Source organism: Ranitomeya imitator, chromosome 5 (genome assembly GCF_032444005.1).
Source record: "Ranitomeya imitator isolate aRanImi1 chromosome 5, aRanImi1.pri, whole genome shotgun sequence".
Classification (NCBI taxonomy): Eukaryota; Metazoa; Chordata; class Amphibia; order Anura; family Dendrobatidae; genus Ranitomeya; species Ranitomeya imitator.
Genome location: NC_091286.1, coordinates 132,849,901 through 132,867,800, shown reverse-complemented (window position 1 = coordinate 132,867,800; position 17,900 = coordinate 132,849,901). Strand labels below are relative to the sequence as shown.

Here is a 17,900-nt window from a genome sequence, read left to right as displayed (position 1 = left end):
ATAAGGTGTCCAGTTGAGAAATGTTATATTGTATACCGTTGTATACTATGGACCTGGAGTGAAAAAATGCTATACTTACTTATGAGCCTGGATGAATTTATGTGCGCTGATTGTAGCGCTATGTGACCGCTCACTGGAGCCATCTATCATGAAGAAGTTTATGGAGCATTATCTTGTCAGGCGCAGTTGCCGATTAAATAGACTCAGTGTGCTGACTATGTTGGATTCCGTGATTATATTGCAATGGGACCGCTCACTGGAGCCATCTGTCATGAAGAGATCTATGGAGAATTCCTCTGTCATGCGCAGTTGTCGACTAAATGGACTCAGTGTGCTGACTGTGCTGGAGTCCGGGACTGCGACATGCGCATATGAGCTACGGACAGGGATGATGTCACGGACATGCGCAATACAATGTGCACCATTGGACAAGAGTGGGCGGTGTTTGTTTACTACTGACATGTGGACCAGCAGCCTATGAACTAGCGCGGTGAGGAGCGCTGCATGCTGGGCATAGGGCGACCACATGATTTGAGATTTAGGAGCTGATTGGACTGCTCCTGTTTTGAACACGCCCACAATGCCATGACGATGGTGGATGCAGTACCCGGATTGGTGCGAGCGATATTTGTTTACATTGTGGACTTTGGGGACTTATTGGGGATTTATGAGTATGATGTAATAGCGGCGAGCGATCAGAGGTAGTTGGACTATGTTAGCGGTTAGTATATACAGGTCCTTCTCAAAAAATTAGCATATAGTGTTAAATTTCATTATTTACCATAATGTAATGATTACAATTAAACTTTCATATATTATAGATTCATTATCCACCAACTGAAATTTGTCAGGTCTTTTGTTGTTTTAATACTGATGATTTTGGCATACAACTCCTGATAACCCAAAAAACCTGTCTCAATAAATTAGCATATTTCACCCATCCAATCAAATAAAAGTGTTTTTAATAACAAACAAAAAAACCAACAAATAATAATGTTCAGTTATGCACTCAATACTTGGTCGGGAATCCTTTGGCAGAAATGACTGCTTCAATGCGGCGTGGCATGGAGGCAATCAGCCTGTGACACTGCTGAGATGTTATGGAGGCCCAGGATGCTTCAATAGCGGCCTTAAGCTCATCCAGAGTGTTGGGTCTTGCGTCTCTCAACTTTCTCTTCACAATATCCCACAGATTCTCTATGGGGTTCAGGTCAGGAGAGTTGGCAGGCCAATTGAGCACAGTAATACCATGGTCAGTAAACCATTTACCAGTGGTTTTGGCACTGTGAGCAGGTGCCAGGTCGTGCTGAAAAATGAAATCTTCATCTCCATAAAGCATTTCAGCCGATGGAAGCATGAAGTGCTCCAAAATCTCCTGATAGCTAGCTGCATTGACCCTGCCCTTGATGAAACACAGTGGACCAACACCAGCAGCTGACATGGCACCCCACACCATCACTGACTGTGGGTACTTGACACTGGACTTCAGGCATTTTGGCATTTCCTTCTCCCCAGTCTTCCTCCAGACTCTGGCACCTTGATTTCCGAATGACATGCAAAATTTGCTTTCATCAGAAAAAAGTACTTGGGACCACTTAGCAACAGTCCAGTGCTGCTTCTCTGTAGCCCAGGTCAGGCGCCTCTGCTGCTGTTTATGGTTCAAAAGTGGCTTTACCTGGGGAATGCGGCACCTGTAGCCCATTTCCTGCATACGCCTGTGCACGGTGGCTCTGGATGTTTCCACACCAGACTCAGTCCACTGCTTCCTCAGGTTCCCCAAGGTCTGGAATCGGTCCTTCTCCACAATCTTCCTCAGGGTCCGGTCTCCTCTTCTCGTTGTACAGCGTTTTCTGCCACATTGTTTCCTTCCAACAGACTTACCATTGAGGTGCCTTGATACAGCACTCTGGGAACAGCCTATTTGTTGAGAAATTTCTTTCTGGGTCTTACCCTCTTGCTTGAGGGTGTCAATGATGGCCTTCTTGACATCTGTCAGGTCGCTAGTCTTACCCATGATGGGGGTTTTGAGTAATGAACCAGGCAGGGAGTTTATAAAAGCCTCAGGTATCTTTTGCATGTGTTTAGAGTTAATTAGTTGATTCAGAAGATTAGGGTAATAGGTCATTTAGAGAACCTTTTCTTGATATGCTAATTTATTGAGACAGGTTTTTTGGGTTATCAGGAGTTGTATGCCAAAATCATCAGTATTAAAACAATAAAAGACCTGACAAATTTCAGTTGGTGGATAATGAATCTATAATATATGAAAGTTTAATTGTAATCATTACATTATGGTAAATAATGAAATTTAACACTATATGCTAATTTTTTGAGAAGGACCTGTATGTTGCACTGTGATGTAATTTTTTCAGGTGTATGGAGCCACACCATTGGTTGCTAGTTAATTAATGGGTTTGGCCTAAGGGTATATAATGGTGGTTGTATTGTCTTTTCACTATGCTTGAAAAAGGTCCACGGACCGAAACGTTGCAGATGGCAGAATAAATACGGGAGCTGTTTTTTCACAATTGCTGTGGTGCTGTCCTTCTCTTCATGCGCTTTTGAATATATCTACTGGGATGGATCCCCTGGTGAGGACGTGCACTCTGCTGTCCATAGAGACATTGCCATTATAGGGTGCGGCTTTACTACTAATATTTGATACTTCCTGACGGATATTGTCTCTTTTCTCTATAAAGTGGGAGGCCACGTCATCAGCACAGATGTCTGTGATAGGGGCTTGTGCTTTTGGCCTGAGGAGGGAGTGAAAGGTGTCAAAAAGTTTATTGGGGTTGTTGGCTAGTGAGGAGATCAGGGTGGTGAAGTAGGTCTGTTTGGCGAGGTGAAGGGCAGAGTTATAGGTCCTTAACATAAATTTGAAGTGTATGAAGTCTTCTGGTGTGCGTGTTTTCCTCCATAAGCGTTCAGCACACCTAGAGCATCGTTGGAGAAATCGGGTTTGCGATGTGAGCCAGGGCTGTTTCACTCTGTGTTTGGAGGTTCTGAGGGTGAGGGGCGCTACTTGGTCAAGGGTGCTTCTAAGAATGTCATTAAAGTGATATACAGCCAGATCAGGACAGGAAAAAGAAGAGATTGGGGACAATGATGAGTGTAGGGAGTCTGAAAGTGTATGAGGGTTAATGGCTTGTAGATTTCTAAATGTGCTGTAGGTAGGAATGTTCTGGGGTGGGCGAGGATTTGTGAGTGTGAAGGAGAGAATGTTGTGGTCAGAGAGGGGAAGCGGTGAGTTATCTAGGTAGGAGATTGAGCAGAGTCGGGCGAAGACCAGGTCAAGGGTGTTAGGGTATGCCGACTCCACCACCATGTCTGTTTGTGGGTCTCGGGGAATGTGAGAATTGTAAGCCACCATGGGAAATGGCAGCAGGAGAGACCGTGTCAGAATCCTGAATCCAGGTTTCCGTGAGGGCCAGCAGATTCAGAGAATTTTTCAGAAAGCAATTGTGTAGGAAAGGAAGCTTGTTGCATACAGACCATGGACTCCAAAGGGCACAATTAAAACAAGGAGATGAAGGAGTGCAAGTAATATTAGTAAGATTATTAAGGTTTCTATGTGAGGTAGGGTATGGGTTGAGGTTGGTGGATGGTGGACCGGGGTTGGGGGAGATGTCCCCTGAAATCAGTAGGAGTAGGAAGATAACAAGCAAGTAGTTTTTGGAATTGTATGAAGTTTTTTGTGCAGAGAGTTTGGGCAAGATGGGCTGAGGTTTTTCAGAAAGGTGAGAAGTGCATGGGAGCTGTACATGGGAGAGGGAAGGAGTGAGGAGCTGATGTATATGAGTCGTGATGGTGGGGGTATTGATTAGTGAAAGTGGATTGCAAGGGAACATAGGAGGATAGGAATAAAGCACATGGATAGAGGGGAGTGTAGAGTGTGGGTTACCTGACTCCTGCCCTGACTTACTGCCATGGAATAACTGCTGTATCACAACGCTTAGCTCCGTGACGCTTTGCTTCTTGGACGCAAATACTAGTCTAAATACTTTCGTACCCACTGTATTTGCAGAAAATCTACCAGTTCTCTGAATGCTGAGCCCTGTATAACCCCGCCCCCACCGCTGATTGGCAGCTGTCTGCTCACAATCGGCATAGGTAGAAATCAGCCAATCAGTAGCGAAGGCATGGTTGGACTAAATTAAATCAGGTTTACTAGTGCTGTAGTGATAATTTCCTGCTGATAAAACAGTGATTTTATAAAATCTTAAGTAAGCAGCTCAGTAAGTGACACATCGCTGGAATTAGGGTCTCTGTCCCTACATTCTGGGATTCTCAAATTAGATAGCAAAAAAATGGTGACAGATTCCCTTTAAATTGTATGAAGCTAAAAAGAGTACCTGGCAAATCTAGGATTAGCTAAAACAATCAGAAATACTGACCTTTAACTTGAAATCTGCTTTCTGATATGTATACGGATATGTACTTGGCTTGTGGAAGATATACAATGTCCTGCAAATCAACATAGAGAAGTGTGTCATTAGATTCTAACTGGAATTGTTAGTGTCTACATAAATGTTACCATTTAATGGCTCTTCAATTAGCCAAAATGGCCAATAAGCGCGAGCACAGTAATTGACCAGCAATTGTGTTGTGAAAATAAATGAAGTATATTTAAAAAAAAACACTATTAGGATAGATCTGAATAATAATAATAATAATAATAATACAATAGGGATATATTAGATGGGTGGTCTCTTTTTCGGTCATTTCCTTTTTAAAAGCCCTTTTTATTTATACCATTTTAAATATTTTTCACCCATAGGCTCAGTGAGTGACATATAAAATAACAAATCAAGCTTTACTTACCTTCCCAGCATCCAGGGTTCAGTCTTCGCCACTGTCCTGGTATTGTTGACAAGCTGCAGCAGTGAAGAATCACAGAGATCATTGGGTCAGTCAATGTAGACGACAAGAGCAGCTCAGCTCAAGGATTGACTGCAGTGCCACTGCAGTCTATGAAAAAAGAGATTCAGTGCTGGACCCAAGAATGTAAATAAAGCTCAGCTTAGACGTCGCTGGACCTATGGGATAAAAATATTTCAAGTAGGACAACCCTTATAATGGGGAGGATGATCTGTCCCCCATGATTAAGGGCTGTATTGACAAATGAGTTATATAGTTTAGCAATAATGATTGTTGTGTGCAGTGATCTCCCACCACATGGCTTTGCAACTATAGTTTAGTTTCCAGCATAGCTGAGCTGTTGCTCCCACTGCAGTCCGGTCCATGCTGTGCTGGTTAGCAATGTAAATATGGTGGAAAAAAGACAAGACAAAATCAAGGTAAAATAAAAGTAGTACGGGTATGTGCACATGACCCCCATTTTCAGGCGGATTCTGCCTGTAACTCATCTGAAAAAGCACTACACAAAAAAACACCCAAAATGAGTAGTTATGCATAACCTTCATGTTTTGTAACTTCTTTTAACCGCTTTAGGCTTTGAAAGCTGAAACAAAAAGCCCTGACCTTTTTTCAGGTGGCTTCTGTTTGGAAGCTGACACTATCTTATACAAAGATAGGGATAATGGTGTGCACTCAGGTCGGGGACAAGGAGGTGCTGGTAAACTGACCGTGTGGTCAAGTCAATCATAGAAAAAAATTACCGCAGACTCAATACTGGTATGATGCAAAAAGGTATATGCCAATTTTATTCCAAGAAACAAAAAAACGGTTGCCACATTGATTTAAGTAGACAGAAACCCGACGTTTCGACCCTCCCTGGTCTTATTCATGGGGTTACTAGAAAAGCAAAGAGACGGTATAAATAACTGGTTGTCATATAGCAACATAAGAGACAAAATGACAAGGATCAATAAACATAATAAAAAATCACCAACAAGAACAAAAAAAAGAAGGACAAAAATTATGTACATAGCAACCCAAAATGACGAAGGACATACAATCAGGAGTGGCGAAAAGATATTGCGATGTGGTAAAAAATTAGAAAACATGATAATAGACTATACAGTGTTTACCTCTAGTCCTTTGATACAAATGCATAAAGGTGGCAATAGTAGAAGGTGAACAAACGATCCCTTTTAGAGCATAACCTGTCATAGTGACAAGATTCCAATGTTACCAAATATGTACCGAGACAGAGTATGTAAAAGAGTCATATTAGTAAAGGATGAGTTCCAGACACGTGTACTTCTATGGAATATATGGTATAACAGTACTGCTCCGACTTTATCCTGTCTCCCACTTCCAAACAAGTTTGCTGGTGACAGTAAGCTATGTCGGGGATTCGTGAGTCAGTGCTCCATACATCTAGAGCTTCTGGCTGCACGTTTTCCTACGGGACAGGCGAAAGTGGGATTTATTTTATCCCTTTTGTTGAGCAGAGCGTTGGAGTGGGCAACGCCGCTGTGGGAGCGTGATGATCGTGTGGTGCAGAGTGCTCCTCTCTTCCTGGACGCTCTGAAACAGGTCTTTTTAGGACCTCGTGTCACCCACGATACTGCGCTCCAATTGTTGGCAATTACACAGGGTTCATCCATGGTCAGTCAGTTCGCCGTCCAATTCCGGACTCTGGTCTCTGAACTGGAGTGGCCGGATAAAGTCCTTGTGCCGGTGTTCTGGAAAGGACTGGCAGACCAAGTGAAGGACGCCTTGGCCACCAGGGAGATTCCTGCCACACTGGAGGAGCTCATTTCAATATCTACCCGCATCGACCTTTGTTTTAACGAGTAGAGGTTAGAGCGGACCCAGTGTAGGCAGAGGTTTCGCCTGGCTCCCACCTTCGCCAGACCTCTAGAATCTTCAGTTCAGGCATCCGACTCCCATGAGGCCATGGAGGTTTCTCGAGCGGGACCAAAGTCTCAGACCGCTCGAGTACCGGTGGATTGTAAAAATTGCCAATAGCGAGGACATTTTACCAATAAATGTCTACGGCGGTCGGGAGAACGGACGCGTCTAGAAACCATTGGAGGAGGTTCACTAGACACAGCGACATTTTCCTCCAAGCTGTCCTTTAAAGGGACAATTACGTTAGGCTCATCCTCTCTAACAGTCGAGCTTTGTGTGGACTCTGGAGCAGAGGGGAATTTCATGTCCTCTGCTTTTGCTCTGCGCCATGCAATACCTCTGGTGATGCTCGCCAAAATGGTAACTGTTAGAGTAGTGAATGGGTCGACACTTTCCTCACAAATCACACACTAGACTGTCCCATTCATATTGTCCATGTCCCCTTTCCACCAGGAGGTTATTTCCCTTCTTGTTCTTCCCGAGAGAATGGATGAGATTCTGCTGGGAAAACCCTGGCTCCGTTTTCACTCCCCACATATTTAGTGAACCTCTGGGAGGATATTGGGTTGGAGTGAATCATGTAGGGGTAGATGTGTGAGGGAGTGCAGTCATGTCTTCTCCAAAAGGCTGCGGAGACTCTTCCGCTTCACCGCCCCTATGACTGTCCTATTGACCTCATGCCTGGAGCTTAACCTCCTCGGGGATGAGTCTATCCTCTCTCTCTCCCGGAGACGGAGGCCATGCCCCAATACATCCAGGAGAATTTGGCAAGAGGGTTCATAAGGAAGTAAGTGTCACCTGCAGGGGCGGGGTTTTTCTTTGTGCAGAAGAAAAACGGAGAATTACGTCCATGCATAGATTGCAGGGGTCTTGACGCCATCTCCGTTAAGAATAAGTACCCGTTGCCTCTGATTTCTGAGCTCTTTGATAGGCTACGGAGAGCAAGGGTATTCACCAAATTAGATCTGCGGGGTGCTTATAACCTGATTCGCATCCGTGAGGGGGACGAATGGAAGATGGTTTTTAATACCAGGGATGGGCAGTATGAGTATCTGGTGATGCCCTTTGGGCTCTGTAATGCCCCAGCCATTTTCCAAGACTTTGTTAACAATATCTTCCGGGATATGATCTCCACCTCGGTCGTAGTCTATCTGGATGATATTCTCATCTTCTCTCCAGATATTGACTCCCACCGGAGAGATGTTGGCAGAGTCTTCGACCTCTTATGGGCCAATTCCCTCTATGCAAAGTTAGAGAAGTGTATGTTTGAGCAGGAGTCTTTACCTTTCCTGGGCTATATCTCCGCCCAGGGATTGGCTATGGATCCTGCCAAACTACAGGCTGTGATGGACTGGCAAGAACCCCATTCTCTTAAAGCGGGGCAGCGCTTTATGGGGTTCATTAATTACTATCGCCAGTTCATTCCCCACTTCTCAACTTTGGTAGCTCCCTTGGTAGCCCTCACCAAGAAGGGAGCAAATCCCAAGTTGTGGTCTGAAGAAGTCTCCAAGGCTTTCTCTTCTATCAAGTCTCATTTTGCTAGCGCTCCCATCCTACATCGTCCCGATGTTGATAAGCCGTTTATAATGGAGGTGCATGCCTCATCCGTTGGTGCTGGAGCAGTCCTCTTCCAAAAGGATGCTCAAGGTCGGAAGCATCCTTGATTCTTCTTCTCTAAAATCTTCACACCAGTGGAGAGGAATTATTCCATCGGGGACAGGGAGTTGCTAGCAATGAAGTTACCCTTCTCAGAGTGGAGACATCTTTTGGATGGGGCTCGCTTTCCCTTCAAAGTCTTCACGGACCACAAAAACTAGGTATATTTACAAACAGCCCAACGGCTAAATTCTCGTCAGGCCAGATGGTCCTTCTTCTTCTCTCGGTTCCACCTCACCCTCCATTATGTCGCTGTTGAGAAGAACATTTGTGCTGATGCCCTCTCTCGCTCCATTGTGTCTTCTGAGGAGGAAGGGGAGCCTCGGCTTATTGTCCCTTCTGAGAGTCTGAGAACCATAGCTCCAGTATCGCTAGAGTCAGTGCCTCCGGGCAAGACTTTTGTACCTATTATTTGTGACTGGAGGTTCTCTCTTGGGCTCATTCGTCCAGGGTGGGTGGACCGTTTGGGACAAAGAGGACATCTGCGCTGCTGGCGAGGACGTCCTGGTGGCTGCATATGGTCCGTGATGTCGGAGATTATGTTCGGGCGTGTGTCTCCTGCGCCAAAAATAAGTATCCTCGACAACGGCCAGCTGGGTTACTTCATCCCTTGCCGGTGGCAGACAGGCCCTGGGAGATGGTCAGGATGGACTTTGTGGTGGGCTTGCCCAAGTCTCGTGGCTCTACCATCATTTGGGTTATTACCGATCATTTTTCTAAAATGGTGAATTTGGTGCCGCTTCCACGGCTACCTTCTGCACGGGCCTTGGCAGCGTTGTTTTTAAAACACATCTTCCGTCTACATGGTATGCCGGACAAAATTGTCAGTGACCGGGGTCCCCAGTTTGCGTCTCGGTTTTGGAGAGAGCTTTGTCGTCTTCTCAGCATTGAGTTGAATCTCTCTTCTGCATACCATCCCGAGACAAATGGTTTGGTAGAGAGGGCCAATCAGACCTTGGTCACATATCTGCGACATTTTGTCTCAGCCAGGCAGGATGATTGGGCATCCTTGCTACCGTGGGTGGAGTTTGCGCTGAACAACGCCGTAGCCGACTTCCCTGGACAGACCCCATTCCTCCTAAACTATGGTCAGCATCCGCGGGTACCTGTGCCTATGCCCTTGTCTTCCGCCAACTCCAGGGTGGCAGACTGGGCTGTGGAGGCACAGGACATTTGGGACCGCACTCAGGATGCCATTCAGGTCTCCAAGGAGAGAATGAGGTACTCCGCCGATGCACATCGGCACCCCACTCCGACCTTTGCTCCTGGTGACTTAGTGTGGCTCTCCGCCCGTAACATCAGGCTGCGCATTGAGTCCACTAAGTTTGCTCCTCGCTACTTGGGCCCTTTCAAGGTTCTCGAACAGGTTAACCAAGTGGTCTAGCGACTTCCATGTTTCATCAACGTGACACATACCGGTACTTGGGAAGCAGCTGGCACAGTTCATGCTGTTTCCAGGCACCGGCTGCTGAAGGCACTGAGGTCACCGCAGTTCATCGGGCCACTCACAGTGAACTGCCAGTGGGAACACTACTTCAGTGACCTGTGGTAATCTTTATGATGTCACCGCTCGTCACTGAAGCTACGCATGCAGCAGCTCATTGTGTCCTGATTTTCATCGTGAACATCGCATCATGGCACCATTCATTTTAAAATCAGATGTCGCAGCGATGGATTAAGGTTTGGGACAGTATGGATTATATTAATTTCGGACAGGTAAAGGATATGTTTTTTTATTTATTTATTTTTTTTTTTACAGGGGACACGGGCATTGGAGGATTATCTTCACATCTGACAGGTGAAAGATATGGCTGTTTATTATTTTCATTTTTTTACAGGGCACATGGGCTTCAACGGATTAGGAGTTAAGGTGAGTATAACTTTTTTTTATTTTTAAATAAATTTGTAAAGCAGTTTTTTAGTAAAAGTAAAGTAAAGAATTTTATTCTTGCAGAGTGTTTGTTTCCAAATCACCGTAACTATGGAGTTAGTAATAGGGGCATTTTATAGATGCCTCTCCATAACTAACCCCTGGGATTGATGTTAGCTGACAATACAAAGCTGATATCAACCCCACAAATATTACCCCAGTTGCCACCACGACAAGCCAAGTGGGAAGAGCAAGGCTAAGAGTCAGATTTGGTGCATCTGATGGATGCACCATTTCTGGGGCTACTAAGGGCTGATTTTCGGAGCTTGGGAGAGGAACAAAATCTCTGGCCCCTTCTCAGGTTATTAATATCAACCCACAGTTGTCTGTTTAGCCTTTATTAGTATGAATTTATAAAGGGACTCTACGTCAATTCTGGGGTCCCCCATAAATTCATTAGTAAAGGCTAAGCAAACACCTGTGAGCTGTGATTAATAGCCTGGAAACTTTTTCGGAGATTGTCCCTTTTTCCACATTATTAATATCAGCCCCAGCCATGGACTTTCCCTCTGCTGGTTATGAAGATCCCTGAATGCAGTGCCCACAGAAGGGAGGATGAGTTATGTATTTCTAAGGGAGTGCAGGGCGCAGGCGCAGGATTCCAGGGCCATAACTGATGCTGATGGGAGGGTCTAGTATTACAATGAAGACAGGAGGCAGGGATTTCTTCCAGGCACCATACGCCCCAGAGCCTGTAAAAAATAATTAACATAAAGACAGAATATAACATTTCTCAGCAACAAAACCGCTAATATGAGGTATACAGGTAGGACTAGTGTAACATTTCTATTACCTGTATGCCCATATTAATAGGTCATATATGTCCCGAGGGTGACAGATTCCCTTTAACCATGACTGCTTATAAGAACAGGAAAGGAGTACATCATATTTATTAGTAAAGAAGCGAGCAACATACTGAAAACAACGGCCAAAGTCACAAAACTCCATCCAAGTTTGCTTTGTAACTTTATTTATTTCCAACAGTTCTTTCTCAATGACATTGGCTGCTTGACCGAACCCGTCTGTTGTGTGACCATCACCAGCCATAGCATCATTGGAGCCATCTAAGACAAAGACATTATTAAACACTTACAGTATTTCCAAATTTTCACAATCTGATGACGGAAAACATTTAGGTCATGATCACGTTAGTATTCGTTGAGTTTTTTTCCTCAGTATGTGTAAGCCAAAACCAGGAGTGGGACAATCAGAGGAAAAGTATAATGGAAACACGTCACCACTTCTGTATTTATCATCCACTCTTGGTGTTGATTTACAAATACTGAGTTAAATTACTAACCAAATACTGATCCTGTGAATGTTGCCTTTTACCTCAGTATTTGGTCGGTATTTTACCTCAGTATTTGTAAGCCAAAACCAGGAGTGGGCCATAAATATCAAAATGGTGACGTGTTTCTATTATACTTTTCCTCTATTTATCACCCACTCCTGATTTTGGCTTGCAAATACTGATGTAAAATACTGACCAAATACTGAATGTGTGCCCATGGCCAAACACTGACCAAATACTGAATGTGTGCCCATGGCCAAACACTGACCAAATACTGAATGTGTGCCCATGGCCAAACACTGACCAAATACTGGCCAATCACTGACAAAATACTGAATGTGTGCCCATGGTCAAGCACTGACCAAATAGACAGTACCAGCAAAAGCTATGAGAGGTCATAAACCTCATGCACATGTTTGGTTATTTTTCTTGACTGAATTAGAAAATTTCTACATTTTTTTAAAATCTGCAGCATGTCAATTCTTTCAATGTTTTTGCAGTGTTTTTTCGCTCCTGGAAAGCAATTACTAAGTGCAAAAGTGCAGCAAAATGCTGCTATCAGGTACAGCAGGATGTGAAACCCATTTATTTTTTAGATTTCCCTAGATATATACCATACTGTGTTAGTATCGTCACTTTTGTATCTTAATTTTTTTATTGTAATGTAATTTTCACTTAATTTTTTTAAGCTTTCCTTTTGTTTCTTCACACTACAAGCATAATTTAATTAAATTGGTGATAATTAAATTAATGACATGCGTTAAAAGTAAAAAAACACCTAATACCTAATAAACATAAAAAAAACTTTTGCCCCCAAAGATGAACTTCAGTATCCTGGTTAATGCAGCAAAAAGTCAGCAAGGAATGTGGCAAAAAATCTGCAGGTTTTTTTTTACTGCCAAGAGATCAGGTTTTGGCTGGAAATAAAAAAAAGCAGCAAAACTGCAACATGTGAACATATTTATCAGATAAGTGCACACAAAGTATAATGTTACTTGTAGATTGTGAGCCCTCGTGGGCAGGGTCCTCTCTCCTCCTGTACCAGTCGTGACTTGTATTGTTTAAGATTACTGTACTTGTTTTTATTATGTATACCCCCTCCTCACATGTAAAGCACCATGTAACAAATGGCGCTATAATAATAAATAATAATAATATAACCTCATAGATAAAGACTCAACAAAAATCCCAACCAATGGACTTAGAGGGATACAGAAGCATAAACATGAGTATCATAAAATACAATATTTTATTAGGAATAAGTTAAAGTGAACCTGTCACCCCCTCAGGCGTTTGTAACTAAAAGAGCCACCTTGTGCAGCACTAATGCTTTTAGTTATGCTCCTTGCACACGCTGAAATAAACGCTTATAAAATGTGCCCCCTCATACCGTGAAATCGTCCCGGGGCGGGTCTTTTCCCCCTAATCAGACTTAGCACCACCGTCACTCCGGGCCTGTGCGTGCCGGCGCCACCTCCTCTTGCTTCATTAGCAGCGTCCCCAGAGCCACCTTGTGAGAATGCAGCATTAGTACTGCACAAGGTGGCTCATTTAGTTACAAACACCTGAGGGGGGTGACAGGTTCCCTTTAAAAGGAATTCAATTAAAATTTAAACAAAGAGTTTTCAATAGATGTAGCAAAGTGTAAACTATCAATAGCTGGGGCTTGGCAGTGCTATGAGGACTGGAGATAAATAACATTTATAACAAACGTGCTAAAGACCATGTCAATTAATATTACCAATCAACTTTGGGTTAAAACTGCAACATGCTTATGATGGTATGCAACTGATATTCATGTTTATGCCTCTTTATCCCTCTAAGTCCATTGGGTGGGATTTTTGTTGAGTCAATATGTGACATAGCCTAATACAAAAACAACTTGAAGTAAGCAAACCACATTATACCAGCACAAACAGCAGAACAAAGCTAAATAAAAAGAAAAGTTAATTTACCTGTTATGTGTTCTTGAAGTGAAGAGTTTACCTGTGGGCATAAAATATTTTGTATCTTTAAGTATCAACCATTATATAACATCAACAGTGCCTGACAATTGAGAAAGTAATGAACAACACAGGAGATAACTTTGAAATACAGAATTAGGCTATGTTCATATGTTGCATTCTTGCTGCTTTTTTTCCGTAGGCAAAACCTGCCCTCTTGGCAGTAAAGAAGCTACTTACAAAATGCAGGTTTTGCTCCATATTTGCTGTGTTTTCGTTGTCTCTTGTGCATGCTGATAAACTTTAGTGCTTCAAAAAATCATGAAACAACTTCCTTCAGGTTTTTGCCTCAAAAACACAGCAAAGCCTGATACCTGTGTTTTTTGTTGCATTTTTGCGCCTACTCATTACTTTCCATGGGTGAAAAAAGCTGCAAAAACGCTGAATAAATGATGAAAGAAGCAACATACTGCAGTTTGCAAAAACTCAGCAGCTTTCCAAAACAGTCAGGAAAAAAACAATGTGTGTGCATGAGATTTCTGATACTGTATAGACTTTGCTAGTACTGTAAAACGCAGCTTAAAATTTGCAATAAAAAACGCAACAAAAACGCAACGTGTGAACTTAGCCTTAGTGTCCTGAATTCTACACCCTACTATTTGTGTATTTGCATGGTTATTTTCCTGAGATCCCTCCTCCCACAAACAAGATTCTAGTTGACTTTCAGTGAAATAGGCCCTGGATTTATTGGCAAAAAGAGAAGAATTTCAAGTGCCTCTCACTAAATTAGAAAAGCAAAAAGTTAATTTATTTCAGTTCTTCAATAGAAAAAGTGAAACTTGAATATTATATAGAGTCATTACAAACAGAGAGATCTATTTCAAGTGTTTATTTCTGTTAATGTTGATGATTATGGCTTACAGCCAATGAAAACCCAAAAGTCATTATCTCAGAAAATTAGAATACTTTATAACACCAGCTTGAAAAATTATTTTAAAATCCGAAATGTTGGCCTACTGAAATATATGTTCAGTAAATGCACCCAATACTTGGTCGGGGCTCCTTTTTCATCAATTACTGCATCAATGCGGCGTGGCATGGAGGCGATCAGTATCACTGTGCTTGACTGGCCAGCAAACTCGCCTGAACTTAACCCCATAGAGAACCTATGGGGTATTGTCAAGAGGAAGATGAGAGACACCAGACCCAACAATGCAAATGAGCTGACGGCTGCTATCAAAGCAACCTGGGCTTCCATAACATCCCAGCAGGCCGATCGCCTCCATGCTACGCCGCATTGATGCAGTAATTGATGCAAAAGGAGTCCCGACCAAGTATTGAGTGCATTTACTGAACATACATTTCGGATTTTAAAGTCATTTTTCAAGCTGATGTTATAAAGTATTCTAATTTACTGAGATAATGACTTTTGGGTTTTTACTGGCTGTAAGCCACAATCATCAACATTAACAGAAATAAACACATGAAATAGATCACTCTATTTGTAATGATTATATAATATATGAGTTTCACTTTTTGTATTGAAGAACTAAAATAAATTAAATTTGTAATGATATTCTAATTTATTGTCTCTGTATCTATCCATCTATCCTGTGATTTCCATAATTCCTCGCCTTTTACCTTTCTTTTGGACCCATTTTAGTTTGAGACCTCTGTTCGAAAGGAAGCATCTCATGCTAGAAACACACACATAGAATAGTTTTCACAATGTCTTACAAGCATTTATTGTTAGAAAAATACATTGTTAATGTGTATTTTGTTATTTACTCATTCTTTATTAAACCAATGATTATAATTTATGCATTCATATTTAATTTTATAACATTAATTCCTATATCATTTCAGCAATGCAATTAATTTAATGAAACTCAGTGGAAGCAAAAAATTCTCCCTTCCAGCTTGCCTGTGAGCATTTAATAAAATCTAAGTTATTTTTTCATTAATTATCAAATTAATCTAGCCTTCAGTGATGTAAAGGAAAAGAACAATTTGGGGATACCGTCTTTAGCTCTCATGTTAAATTAATATGTGACACAATGAAGTAGCAAGCGCAGCTTGTCACTTACAAAACAGAGTGTCACCACATAGGAGTCATAAAATTCAAGCAGCACATGAGTCATCTCTAATTCGACAAGGCACTAAGATTCAAACTACAAATTTCCATTTTAAAAAACATAAAAAAAATATACGGTATATCCTCTTCATGTAGGGAAACACAGAGCTGTCTTGCAAGTAACATATTCTGACTCAATGACAGCTCAAGGTTGTAGTGTCTGTTGCAGAATAGAAATGATGAATGTCTGAATAGCATTAAGGATAAGAGATGGTTGTCTGGGCACATTATTCCTAGGATATAAGTGACGTATACAGAATTAGAGGAGACCTGCATATTATTTGATATGACTGGTAGCTTTCTGTTCTACATACTGCAGTTTAGAATTCGTATTACATTTTTTTTATAACTGCACTTAACGCTAATTAATCTCCTGTGAAAAATAAAAACTTTACGTTGCTGTTAAAGGGAATCTGTTAGCAGTTTTTTACACCTAATCTGAGAGCAGCATAATGTAGAGACAGGGACCCTGATTCCAATAATATGTCACTTACTGGGCTGCTTCTTGTAGTTTTTAAAAATTCACATGAGCTCTGCATAACCATGCCAATACTACTGATTTGCAGCTTTCTGCCTATGCACAGGTAAACAGAAAACTGCCAATCAGTTATGGTTAGCATTGAGCTGGTAGATGTAACGATGAGTCACCTCTCACAGACAAGCCATTAGAAGGGACAGTCAAGGAGTCCAAGGTCAGAGGCCAGGAGGGTACGTCATAAACAGAAGGAAGACACAAAGGCATAGTCAGATAACGATCCGAGGTCAGAATAGCAGGAGATCACGGATCAGAGCAGATGGGATTAAAAAGAGAGATGGTCAGAGCGAGGTGCAAGGTAAGGCAAAGAAAGATCAACAAACAGAATGCAAGGCACAGACAGAACAAACCACACAGTAGCTCAATGCACGTCTGTCAGAGGTCTAGGAGAAACATCCCAGTTAAGTACCCTGGCAATCACATCTGGAGACAGCCAGCGCCTCCCACTCACCATACCAAAAGTTCAGCACACCCCTGCACCAGACTGGACGACTGAGCTATCAATCAAAGTACTGACAGCTTCAGCACGCCCTTGTAACAGATTGGATGGTTGAGATGTTAGTAATTGCATCCCAGACACACAGAGATGGAACCTCCTCTTCTATGGGAGCCACCATATCCCCAGATTTCCCAGGAAACTTTACATGAAAGGTCCTAACTACTTAGACTTCACATCTCGAGCTGGGACCCAGAATCTCTCTTCTGCTCCGTATCCCCTTCAGTGAATTAGGAATTGGGGGAATGACGAACCCTATGAGTATTCAAAATCCTCTGAACCTCATACTCCAAGCCACTGCAGACGGAAACTGGAGGAGGAAGAGATGAGGGAGACAAGGCCGAAGGGACAAACTCCTTTAATAGGGATTTATGGAAAACATTAGTAATGCAAAGGGATGGAGAAAGCTGTAATATGAATGCCATCGGATTGACCATCTCTAAGATTTCATATGGACCAATAAACATTGGATTCAACTTCAGACTACACAACCAATCCTAAAACACAGGACCCACCGAACATCCTCTATCGACCTTTTGAGCAGTCCCAATATTTTTTGAAACCTCCCTCCAAACATCCCGAAATCTCTGTATGGCGACACCCACCCTAGGATATTCATAACTAATCCTACAAAAAAATTCAGCAAAATGGGGATGAAAACCATAATTGTAGAAGAATGGTGAGGTGCCAGTAGATTGATTTATTTGACTGTTAAAAGCAAACTCCAAGAGATAAAAACGAAGACCAGTCCTCTTGTCGAGCTGCCACAAAGCACCTTAAATTTTGTTCCACAGATTGATTTGTCCTTTCAGTCTGACCACTGGCTTCAGGTTAATAGGCAGCTGAAAATGACAAGCTAATCCCAAGCTTACTACAAAAAACTCTCCAGAATTTAGAGACAAATTGCACTCCCCTATCAGATTAAGTGGTATCCCATGTAACCTTACAATATGAGAAATACACAACCTGGGGAGTGTCTCTGTGTACTGCTGGCATCCCCGCACGTTGACTCTCTTCCCCTGCAGGGACATCGGCTCACTCACTGCACTACCTGCTTGTTTGGTGGTGGCTACCCAGGATACGTGCATGGCACACAAATTCCCGGGCACTGTGCTTAAGATTCGCTAACTCACTCTTCAAGGGATCATGCCTAGAT

The 17,900-nt window shown here is 42.5% G+C and overlaps 1 protein-coding gene across 2 annotated transcripts in view; it reads right to left on the bottom strand.

Annotated features, from left to right (window-relative positions):
- Nucleotides 1–17,900, bottom strand: part of ADGB (androglobin) — a 591,174-nt gene that overhangs the window by 345,547 nt on the left and 227,727 nt on the right. For both annotated transcript variants that reach the window (XM_069769164.1, XM_069769163.1), the window contains exons 14-16: nt 13,592–13,622; nt 11,262–11,409; nt 4,395–4,464 (exon numbers count right to left, since the gene is read on the bottom strand). In XM_069769164.1, the coding sequence (XP_069625265.1) occupies nt 4,395–4,464; nt 11,262–11,409; nt 13,592–13,622 (249 nt within the window). The remainder of the gene's footprint in view (nt 1–4,394; nt 4,465–11,261; nt 11,410–13,591; nt 13,623–17,900) is intronic.